Source organism: Myotis davidii, unplaced genomic scaffold, assembly GCF_000327345.1.
Source record: "Myotis davidii unplaced genomic scaffold, ASM32734v1 scaffold674, whole genome shotgun sequence".
NCBI lineage: Eukaryota > Metazoa > Chordata > Mammalia > Chiroptera > Vespertilionidae > Myotis > Myotis davidii.
The window spans coordinates 2,505,101-2,517,357 of NW_006286674.1; the positions used below are offsets into that span (position 1 = coordinate 2,505,101).

The 12,257-nt window shown below is 37.5% G+C and overlaps 1 protein-coding gene across 1 annotated transcript in view; it reads left to right on the top strand.

The window, feature by feature from the left end:
• Nucleotides 1-12,257, top strand: part of DR1 (down-regulator of transcription 1) — a 23,167-nt gene that overhangs the window by 534 nt on the left and 10,376 nt on the right. The window contains exons 2-3 of the mRNA XM_006758193.2: nt 3-601; nt 10,496-10,659. Of these exons, the coding sequence (XP_006758256.1) occupies nt 382-601; nt 10,496-10,659 (384 nt within the window). The 5' untranslated portion in view covers nt 3-381. The remainder of the gene's footprint in view (nt 1-2; nt 602-10,495; nt 10,660-12,257) is intronic.

A 12,257-nucleotide genomic window follows, 5' to 3' on the forward strand; every position in this document is an offset into this window, starting at 1 on the left:
AGGCATGTGTCCCTGGACCTGCCTGTGCTCCGGCGCCGCTGGGGACCGGTGGGGCGACAGCGCCCTCCTCTCCGGGGCTACACGGAGGTGGTTCCTGGTGCTCAAACCCCTCACCACCTCACTTTCCCTTCCCGACCCGGGCAGCGCTGCCCCCACATCCTCAGCCCCCCGACGTCCCTCCCGACCTCGCCCTGAGCCTCACACAGGGTGTTCCTCGTCCTCCGGCGCCAGCCCTGCCCCCTTCGTTTTCTGCGCCCTCTTCGCACAGCGCCCCCGGACCGCTCCGAGGGCGGCCTTTTGAAAAACCTTTGTGGAGGAGCGAGTGGACCGGAGCCGGGGAGCTGTCTGAGGGCGAGGCGGCGCGCGAGCTCGGAAGAGACGATGGCTTCCTCCTCCGGCAACGATGACGATCTGACTATCCCCAGAGCTGCGATCAATAAGATGATCAAAGAGACTCTCCCCAATGTCCGGGTGGCCAACGATGCCCGGGAGCTGGTGGTGAACTGCTGCACTGAATTCATTCACCTGATCTCTTCGGAAGCCAATGAGATTTGCAACAAGTCGGAGAAGAAGACCATCTCTCCGGAGCATGTCATTCAAGGTGAGTGTGTTCCGGGTGGGATTTTTTTGTTGTTTAAATAACAGTCGCGTGACCCGTTCACGTCAAAGCCCTCATTCCCCTTCCCTGCCCGGTCCCGGAGACATGAAAAGGCCACGCGGGCATGGGGGTAGCCGGAGCCTCGGACAGTCCCGAGCCTAGGTCGTGCTCTCGTGGTGCTTTTCACCCAGCGGGTGCAGGTGAGGATGGCAGGCATTTGGGCCAGCTAGCATGCATTCCCAAAGGCGAGGTGTTAGTCTCGGTTTACGTACAGCCGGGGAAGCCGAGGCAAGAAGGAGAAGTTCGCTTGCCTAGACAATGACAACTGAGAAATCGCCGGCCTAAAGCGAAACGGAGATCAGCAGATCGTGACAACGGAGAAAGGGACCCAGAAAATGAAAATTCAGGCAGGAGCCTCAAGTATGAGTGGGGGCAGCACCCTTACCAGTCTAGAGGAAAAGTTGAATTTTCTAACCGCATGAGTAAAAGAATTCTTCACACGAATGTGTTCAACGCTGTGAAGTTTATTGGTGGTGAATGGAAGAGTGTATTTCCTACTTTAAAACTTTTTTTTGATGGTCCTACCATTAATCAAGAAGTTACCAAAGAAATCCAGTTCTATTCTGAAAGAGTGAATATTCAACCCCCAAACCCCCTTTTCTTTCTTTCTCTCTTACTTTTCTTTAGTTTCCCTTCTTTATAGCTTCCTTTGTTCTATGAAGATAAATTCTTAAAGCTTGTATTAATAGATTTTAAGAGATGTTTTTCATGGAACATTTCCCTATCCTTTCCTGCTGCCATTACTGTTTAAATGTATACACTTAAACTTTCATTGAACAGCACTTCTGAAAGTTTCAACAATTTCTTTTCTCTTAAATTGGAAAGTAATAGGGATTTGAGAGACCATATTCTGATGATTTGTTTCAGGGATGGAGAGACATATTTACTGGTCATAGTGTGTTGGGAAGTACTTACATATACTCTTATGCAAAAGTTGGGTTCAATTTGAGGTGATAGCTTGCCCCTTATAATAATCCAGTTAAAATCCTATCAATTTCTTGATTGCTTTTGAAGTCAGAAAAAAAGTAATAAATTTAATGGTTCATTTTAATCATTTTGGTAGGCAAGTGGCTCACCCCTTACCGCCTCTGCCATTTCACTTAGAAATGTCTTACATTCCTAAGTAAACAGTGCTGACAGAAAGTGTAAAAAATGTATCTACTGTGACTTACCCAACTTTCCAGTTAGTCTGTAAAAACGCACTTAAAGCACCATTTGGTAGGCAAGTGGCTCACCCCTAACTGCCTCTGCCGTTTTATTGTTATAATTTCACTTTTTAAAGGGTGACTTTCCTGTTATTCTGGAGTAGAGAACACATCTGCTCATATTTCCCATATCCAATATTTTACTGTCAATATTGACACAAGGATTAAATGATTCATTTTTGGTCCTTAATGATGTGTGGGAGGTAGATTTAAAATATACTCTGCCATTTTCACTTTAGTACATAAGGAGAAAATAGATCCCTAGGAAAAAGCATATTCCATTTTTAAGCTACAATTTTTTTCTATTTGTTTGGTGTGCTGGATACCCTTGGCAAGTAAAGGGAAAGTCAAATTGTCTATTTTTCCTCTTGTGTTTTTATTTTTATATTGTATGTGCAGTTGTTGTCACAAGTCCTTCACAAGATTATCCAACACATAAAAAAGAAAAAGGATCTTTTATCAACATTGCCTTTCTAATGAAAATTGCAGAAAAATTTTAAAGGATCTCCCTAAACGTTTGTTTACACCACAGAAGTGGGGATCATTCCAAAAATCTAATAACACATTAAATCTCTTCTTGGGTAGAGTTTATTCTTTTCTAGGATATATTTAGATTTCTGATTGACATGATGGAATAAAAGTGCAGCTGTAGCAAGCAGTATGTTAAATGCCCCAACTTTGGAATATGATAAATTCAGTTTACCATATAAGTCAGAAAGTTCCAATGAAAACATTTTCCTTTGCATACTGAATATGATGTATTAATTTTTTAAAAATCATGTATGGACCTGTTATAGTCTTATAAATTTACCTATTTTTTCTTGTAACATTGACATTGTTTAGTGGATAAGGACCTACCATTTTTGCCCAAAATTCTCCCCAGTTAGAAGTTTAGATTTTACACATTTATAATCTCACTAGTGGCCTGGTCCACGAAATTCATGCACAGGGGTGGGGGGGGGTCAGGGGAGAGGTGTTCGTCATCCTGGCCTGCACCCTTTCCAATCTGGGACCCCTCAGGGGATGTCCAACTGCCGGTTTAGGCCCCATCCCTGTTTAAACTGGTAGTCGGACATCCGTCTCACAATCTGGGACCACTCCCCGCCTCCCCCCGGTGCTCTGGCTGGGTGAACTGTCTTCTCCTCATACTCCCGGGCTGGGCGAACTGTCTTCCTTTCATGCTCTGGGCCAGAGGTCTCCCGGAAGGTCTCCTGGTCTAATTAGCATATTACCCTTTTATTAGTATAGATATTAGTCTCAGATTTCTTAATCATTTTAAATATATATATTTTTTCTTAAGTGGTTACTTTTTTTTTAAAGAAACATTTAATGTGTATATATTTTAGATGTTTTAAGTGCGTTTTTACAGACTAACTGGAAAGTTAGGTTAAGTCACAGTAGATACATTTTTCACACTTTCTGTCAGCACTGTTTATTTAGGAATGTAAGATATATCTAAGTGAAATAGTAATGTACATTTTAAAGTAGTGTAATTGTTTAAGTTTGGAATTTTAATAATAAGTTTAATGAACTAGACTGCTTCAGGACATCTCACTTGTTCACTTGCCACCTTGCTTGGGTCAGTTCTGTAATATTCAAGTAAAAATTTAAGTAATTTTATTGCCAGTAAATATGTGAAATACTATAACTTAAAATACTATAACTATAAAGTTATATTAAAATATTTTTGTAAATGTCTTGCTTATTTTGAGTTTAAGAAAGTAGACTTTATATTGAAGATCACAGATACACAAATAGAGGGAGTTCTGAGGTGCTCCTCATATTCCATTGCTGTTTCAATGAACACATTCTTCAATGAGTTCTAACATGTTCTGTTACATTATGGAAAGAATTGACATTGAGAGTCCAGAGTTGCAAGTTCTACACTGGAAAGTTTTTTACCTTAGGCAAATTTGTTAAATGTTTCCCCATTTATGTATAAATAATACTTAATAGTTTCAGGTATAACTTGTAGTTATTGAGAATTAGTCAAGGTTGAGAACCTTATATGAAATATGCTACAATAAGTAATAATTTTAAAAATTCATGTAGTGTTTCTGATATCTCTCTCTCTCTCTCTCTCTCTCTCTCTCTCTCTGTATATAAAAGGCTAATATTCAAAGTGTCCCCTCGGGAGTTCAATCACTCGCTATGATGTGCACTGACGACCAGGGGACGGTGCATAATGAAGGCCCCAGCCGGCAGCCAGAAGGCCTCGATTGGCCCTGATCGCTGGCTAGGTCTAGGGACCCTACCCCGTGCATGAAATCCGTGCACCGGGCCTCTAGTTAAAATATAAAGCTGAAAGTCTGTTAATGTTTAACCTTACATCATACCTTTTGTAAAGCCAGAGTATAAGAATATTTTAAGTGATACTATTTTCTTTCTGCATTTTTAATCTCTTGCTACATTTTTTTCACATTTTTGAGAATAGTAACTGAAAGTAGTAAAAGATTGAAAAAGCCTTTGAGGATTTGCTTCTTCAGCAATTGAGTTTCTGTAAGCTATCTATGTTAGGTGCCTTTTTAAAAATTCTAGTCCCTCTCATACTGGTACTTTTCTGTGGATTTTTGTTGTTGTTGTTGTTTGTTTGTTTTTAATCCTCACCTGAGGATATTTTTCCCATTGATTTTTCAGAGTGGAAGGGAGAGAGGAGCGGGGGAAAGAGAGAGAAACATTGATGTGAGAGAGACACATTGATTGGTTGCCTCCTGCACACACCCCAGCAGGGCTGGGGATCCAACCAGAACTTGACTGGGAATGGAACCCACAACCCTTCCAACCACAGGCCAATGCTCTAACCACTGAGCTACCAGCCAGGGTTCATTCATACTGGTACTTTTGTAAAAGACAATAAAAATGGATCACTAGAAAAATAAGAAAAAAAAGGTATAAATAAAAATTTATTTTTTGTTGTTAAATTCAATAGACAAAATTACTCTGTCGAATTGCTATAAAGGTTCTTTTTTTCCCTTTTGTTGAGATACAATTGACTACAACATTGTATAGTTTAAGTTGTACAATGTAATGATTTGATATATGTATACATTGTGAAATGATTATCACAATTAGGTTAGTTAACACACCTATCACCACATAAAGTTACAGTTTTGCTATGAAGTTTCTTAAATGCTTACTAGTGCTTTGATTTTCCATACTTAACTCATCACAGACCATTACAGGCAATTCTGGCATAAGTGTATGGACTACACTTTGAGTAGCTTTGCTCTAAAGCAGGGGTCCTCAAACTTTTTAAACGGGGGGCCAGGTCACTGTCCCTTAGACCGTTGGGGGCCGGACTATAGTTTAAAAAAAAACTATGAACAAATTCCTATGCACATTGCACATATCTTATTTTGAAGTAAAAAAACAAATGTTTTCGGCGGGCCGCATGTGGCCCGCAGGCCGCAGTTTGAGGACCCCTGCTCTAAAGTCTATGTAGTTCACAGTCTATTTTGGAAAGCAGATGTGAAGTAGTTTTGAAATCAGAGGATCTGAGTAATTGCAGAGAAGTTGTAATAATAATGAACATGAGAATGATATTGTCTTGCCTAAATGATCATCCGTACAGATATTTTTTCCAAAGAGACAACATGTAATTTGCATTGCACAGTTTATCCCATAATCAGTACTTTTTCAAGTTAGGATTTTATTATTTTTCTTAAAATTGATATATGTTTTGTTTTTCTTCTGTGACCCAGCAATTACTTTTGAATACTACTATGTACTTGGCACTGTGCTAGATACTGCTAGGGATATAAAGGTAAATGATATTTAATTCCTGCTCTGCCATCATTCTCATTGTCCCAGATTTCCAGGAGTTATGATACAATTGAGGACATGGTTCTTAAGGGTCTTCAGAGCCGAAACCGGTTTGGCTCAGTAGATAGAGCGTCAGCCTGCGGACTGAAAGGTCCCAGGTTCAATTCCGGTCAAGGACATGTACCTTGGTTGCGGGCACATCCCTAGTAGGAGGTGTGCAGGAGGCAGCTGATCGATGTTTCTCTTTCATCGATGTTTCTAACTCTCTCTCTCTCTCCCTTCCTCTCTGTAAAAAAATCAATAAAATATATTTTTTAAAAAAAGGGTCTTCAGAAACCTTGCCTTGCTTATGAGCCAAAATGTCACTTTGGCTACATCCTTTTAATGTATTTTAAGTGAATTACATTACACAGACACTCCTCCCCCCAACATACATACAAAATAAAATACAGAAATTAGAGAATGTTATGATATTTTTTAATGAAAAACATGATTATGTTGTGAAGTATAAAGTAATTAAAACAAATTTTTGTTAAAATTAAACTTCAATATTATTGGTGGTGGAAGTTTTTACTTTTTATTCTAAGTGGGTATCTTGTTAATATATGTCTTTCAAATTGAAAAGTTTGCTAAGTGATTTTCCCCCCTCTAATATACCATGTATTTTTCTGGGTATAGTTTTAAGATAAATGACAGAGGGTAGTAACCAGACCTCTGAGGAACAAATGATGTGTGTGTTTTACCCACAATTTTTTAAAAGATGATTATTTTTTGGATATTACTCTGAAATCCTTAGAGCCAGGACCATTAACATTCCATAAAGTCCCTTAGTACATATTAGAAAATGATATACCTTCCTTAAAAACCTTAATCACCATCTGCCAGAAAAGGCACAGATTTTAACATAAAATTATAACACTATTTTATAAACATACACATCTATGATGTTTATACCTAATGGCCTTCCTTAGATATGGTACTGTTGTGCATTGAACAGCCTGCTTATAACCATAAATAGTAACCCTTCTTAAGAGCTATTTCCCTTATCCTTTAAGATTCTACTTTGTGTAAAATGGGAATGATTACTATTACATGATAAGAAATGATGTAAAGTATCTCCCTGTTTAGAAGATACTATATCCAGTTATTAATATGTTAGCCTAAATGTATTTAAATTTTTGATTAAAGTAAATTCAGTTTTTGAATTTAAATTATGGCTGTTCCTGTTAAAGTGTTTTATTGTGAGTACAATATTTGTATATAGCAGCTCATTGAATAATAAATATTAACCTAGGACTTACTTGCAAATTTTTTTTAAAGCAGTGTTCTCAACCTTAGATGTTTTTAAAGGTGAGTTGTTTTTGTTAATTTTTAACCCAAACCCTCCGTGGTTAAAGGTAGTTTGGAATGAATTTTTTAAATGTCTAGTCTGGTAATTTATGATGTTTCAAAGAGGTATTTCTCTATTGTGTTGATTTGTTAATTTTATAAATTTAATATTTTATAAATATATTTGTTCAACTTGAAAATAGATGTGATAATGCATAACTATATATTTATTTAGGTTCTATATCCTTATTAAGGGACTCTTTTAAATGTAAGAGAAAAAATAAATAATAATAATACACAGTCCAAGTCAGTTAAACTACTCTTAGGTACTAGACAGTGTGTTAAATCTCTTAGATTAATTACTCGGTTTATTCCTACAACCCTAGAACTAATGCAGATATAATAGTGAATATTTTATTTTGCTTTTCGATGGGCCAACCTCTGTTCTAAGCTCTTTATATCTATTTATTTATTCTTCACAGCAATCTAATCTGATGAGATGTAGATACTGTTATTCTTATTTTAAGGGCAAAGGTGAAGGAAGTTATGTAGGGTCACACAGCTAATAGAGAGAGATCAGGGGGTCAGGCCCTGGCAGACTTAGGGTCTGCGTGCTTAACCACTGTACTGCTTCTGGTTGTAGGAAGATATGGAATAAATACCATTCTCATTTTAGAGATGGAAAACTGAAGCTTTGAGATGTTAAGTAATGTATCCAAGATGATACACTACAAATACAGTGACAACTAAGTTTTAAATTCTATGTCTATCTGATTTCAAAAGGAGAAAAATACTTCTGTCTAGACAGCGGTTCTCCACCTGTGGGTCCAACAACCCTTTCACGGGGGTCGCCTAAGACCATCCTGCATATCAGATATTTACATTACAATTCATAATAGTAGTAACATTACAGTTATGAAGTAGCAACGAAAATAATTTTATGGTTGGGGGTCACGTGAGGAACTGTATTTAAAGGGCCAGAAGGTTGAGAACCACTGGCTAGGAGGATCAGGCAAGCTTAATTTGAAGATGGAGCTTGATCTGGGCTTTGACTGCATTACCATCAACATAAATGTGGGAAACTGGTGCCTGCTGGGAAACACGGAGCACTCAAATTTAGTGGAAGTATGCAGGGGTTTAGTAATGGCGAAGTAAAGCTGGAAAGGTTGGTGGAGCTAGATCCTGGAGGACTTTGATGTAGGGCTAAGGTGGTAAGATGTTCCTTAGAATGTGGCAGGATATCATAAACCATTCACTTGGTTTCTTTTGATTTTGTCTCCAGCCAATATTATTGAAAATACACTGCTGTGCTTGTGCCTTTAAAAAAGAAAAAAAGCCTCTGGCCAGTGTGGCTCAGTTGGTTGGGTGTGGTCCTGTGCTCTGAAAGGTTGTTGGTTCAATTCCCGGTAGGGGCCATGCAGAAGGCAGCTGATCAAGGTTCTGTTCTTATGTTGATGTTTCTCTCTCCTCCCTCCCCCCTTCCTTCCTCTCTAAAAATCAATAAAAAATATTTTTTTAAAAGGAAAAAGATAATCTATTAGTTCAAGTGAAAAAATGCAGGCTGCCTAATCTTCACTTAGTTTTCCACTATACCCCAAGCTTCCTGAGGCCAAGAATTATACAGCAGTTAATTTGATACACAGAACTCAGAAGTTTTTGGGTGTTACTGAAGTTTTGGGGTGGCAAGGTAGGGTCAGAAAGTTGCCTTACTTAAAATTCAAGTAATAGTACTCAACTTTATGGCATCAGATTATTTTTATTTTTTTAAATTATTTTTAAAATGTATTTTCTTTTTTTCCCCTTTTTAATAATTTTTGTGAATCTCTTTTTTTAAAATATACTTTATTGATTTCTTATAGAGAGGAAGGGAGAGGGATACAGAGAAACATCGATGAGAGAGAAACATCAAACAGCTGCTTCCTGTACACCCGCTACTGGGATGTGCCCAAAACCAAGGTACATGCCCTTGACTGGAATCGAACCTGGGATTCTTCAGTCCGCAGGCCGATGCTCTATCCACTGAACCAAACCGATCAGGGCTAAAATATATTTTCATTGATTTCAGAGAGAAAGGGAAAGGTAGAGAGAGAGAGAAACATCAACAATGAGAGAGAATCATCGATTGGCTGCCACCTGCACACTTCTTACTGGGGATCAAGCCCATAACCCAGGCATGTGCCCTTGACCAGAATCGAACCCAGGACCCTTCAGTCCACAGGCCAACATTCTATCCACTGAGCCAAACAAGCTAGGGCCATCAGATCATTTTTAAAGAAGAATTATGAAATTAGTTTAATTGAAGTAGTTCAAGTTGAAATCATTTAAAATACCTTAAAAAAAAAACCCACAGTTAACATGGGAATGTGGATTTGTAATGGCATATTTGGTATTCTCCCTGAAGAGCAAATCCCTGAAGGTAGAGTTTAGAGCGTATTTACTGAGGGCAGTCTGGTTCATTATAATTGTTAAAAGACTATAAGAACTGATGAACTAAATTAAGTTCATTTACTGTGTTTTTCACTACTTCTATTTCATCATTGGCTCAGAAAACAAAATACGTCCTTAGGCCTTTGATCAACATGTAGCACTATACAATATAATTCTAAACACTATGAGCCAAAAGAAAATTTTATGCCTTGTCTTTCTGGGTTACAGAAAGCATTTAGAGAGTGCATTTTCTTATAAAATTTTCTTTCAAAATGTGAATAAAAAGAACACCACCCTCCCCGTGAAAGAGAAGGCAAAGGGACTGCCTGGCTAAAAGAACCAGACAGCCTTGATTGCCTGCCTTGTTAGGCTTTAAAAATAAGAATTTTGTTAAATGCTTCTTTTATCCTTATACTTGTCCTTTATTCCAGTTTTTCTGCCACACCACATGAAATGTTTAAAGAGTGCTTCCTGTTAAGTTTTATTTTCAAGGGAAATTCATTGGCTCAATATAAATGCTGAATTTCTTAAATTATTTCCAACAGTATTTCTTAAACTTTGCAGTTTGAATGTCTTTTTTTAAAATAGTTCCTGTTGGTATATTGGACAAAAGAACTTATCTACTCTTTCATTCTATCCTACTGAAATTTAGAGCATGTGTTATCAAAGCCTACTCTTTCTAAGCCAAATGGCACAAAATATATTATTAACAAATATATTTCAAATATTTGCTTTTCTGGTCTTCTTTGAGAAAGTGACTAACTTAATGATGTTTGATTTACTATGAGTGGCATCAGAAAAATGTTTTGTTACTAAAACCACATGTTCTTACATTGGGCTTTTTTTTTTCTTACAGGAAATGCTTTGGTTTTTAGTCAGCAAGAAAGGGAAAAGGGAAGGCCTGTTCTTCAGTTTTAACTAATTTGCAATCTAATATTAAGACAGTTGACAAAATACTTTGTCATAGTCATCTAGATAATTGCTGTACAACTGAAAGATAGTAAAATTATTAGAAAACAACCACCTCCTCCTCAAAAACCAAACAAAACCTTTAAGTTTCATATGTAGAAGAAAAGCTGTGTTCTATCATTCTTTCATATTTTCATTTCCCTAGCCCTAGAAAGTTTGGGCTTTGGCTCTTATATCAGTGAAGTAAAAGAAGTTTTACAAGAATGCAAGACTGTAGCATTAAAAAGAAGAAAGGCCAGTTCTCGTTTGGAAAACCTTGGCATCCCTGAAGAAGAGTTATTGAGACAACAACAGGAATTGTTTGCAAAAGTAAGTAATTCATTTTAAATTATTGTCATCTGAATCCTATGCTGTTTGCTAATAGAAATCAGCCCGGTTTCCGAAATAATTTCCTAAATCATCTTACCTCGCAGAATTTTCTTTCTGTGGCTGTTTATTTAATCATGGAGTCTGATGTTAGTAAAGATGGCCCGATTGACTCTATTTGGCCAGTTATTTACTTCATGTAAAAGTAAATATTTGCAGCAACCTGTTTTCTAAAGAGAACAACTCTAAATAACTACTGAGATTTTACTTTGATTTTTTTTTCCCAGACAGAATGACTATTCAAAGCATGAAAAGTAGACCTAAACATTCTTAGATTTAAAATGATGGGCTTGCCGAAACCGGTTTGGCTCAGTGGATAGAGCGTCGGCCTGCGGACTGAAAGGTCCCAGGTTCGATTCCGGTCAAGGGCATGTACCTTGGTTGTGGGCACATTCTCAGTGCGAGGTGTGCAGGAGGCAGCCGATCGATGTCTCTCTCTCATCGATGTTTCTAACTCTCTATCTCTCTCCCTTCCTCTCTGTAAAAAATCAATAAAATATTTAAAAAAAATAAAATAAAATGATGGGCTAATGAGAAAATACTCTTTTCAGAATTTATGATGAATGGCATATAAAGAAAATGTGATTAACATCTACTTTGCATTTAAATTACATCTTTAATATACACTTAAAACATTCTCATCTTAAAAAAATTTTTGAAGTGTGCCAGAGGAGCAGAAAAAGGAAGAAAACTTTTCTTGTTTGGTACAGGTCTAATACCCAGACTGTGAAGGATTAGCACCCAAATACTAATGAAGATTAGGCTGTTTTTTTTCCCTACTAAGATCTGGCCTCTCATTTGAAATTGTAAGGCAGTTTTGGGTTGAATAGATTTCCTACCAGTTACTGTAGTTACCATTGGAATTTGGAAGTATCATTTTAGGTAATCTATTCCAGATTAATACCATAGCTGGTCTCTTTGCAATCATAACATCCAATTTGGTTTATGCCAAAAGCATTTGAGTTTTAAGTGTTATCAGGCACTAGACTCCAGTCAACATTTGAACCAGTGGTTCCCAGCCTTTTTTTGGCCATGCCCCATCTAAGCATCTCTAAAATCCTGATGCCTCCCCTCCTTGACATATAATTCTTTTTTTAAAAAATATATTTTATTGATTTTTTACAGAGAGGAAGGGAGAGAGATAGAAAGTTAGAAACATCGATGAGAGAGAAACACCGATCAGCTGCCTCCTGCACACCTCCTCCAGAGGATGTGCCCGCAACCCAGGTACATGCCCTTGACCGGAATCGAACCTGGGACCTTTCAGTCCGCAGGTCGACGCTCTATCCACTGAGCCAAACCGGTTTTGGCGACATATAATTCTTATTATTCAAAAAGTGAACTCCTATTCACATGGAGGAAGCCTAAAAGGCCAATAACTTGGTCTAAACAAGTTTCTAAAGAATCTGGCATCCATGAAAAAGAAAAGTAAAAGAATGAAAGGACAGTTGAAGTACTGAGGAAGAAATCACTAAGAAATTATTAAAAATAATAATATGAAGTGATATGAAAAATAGCAAATAAAGTTTTAAAACAGAACT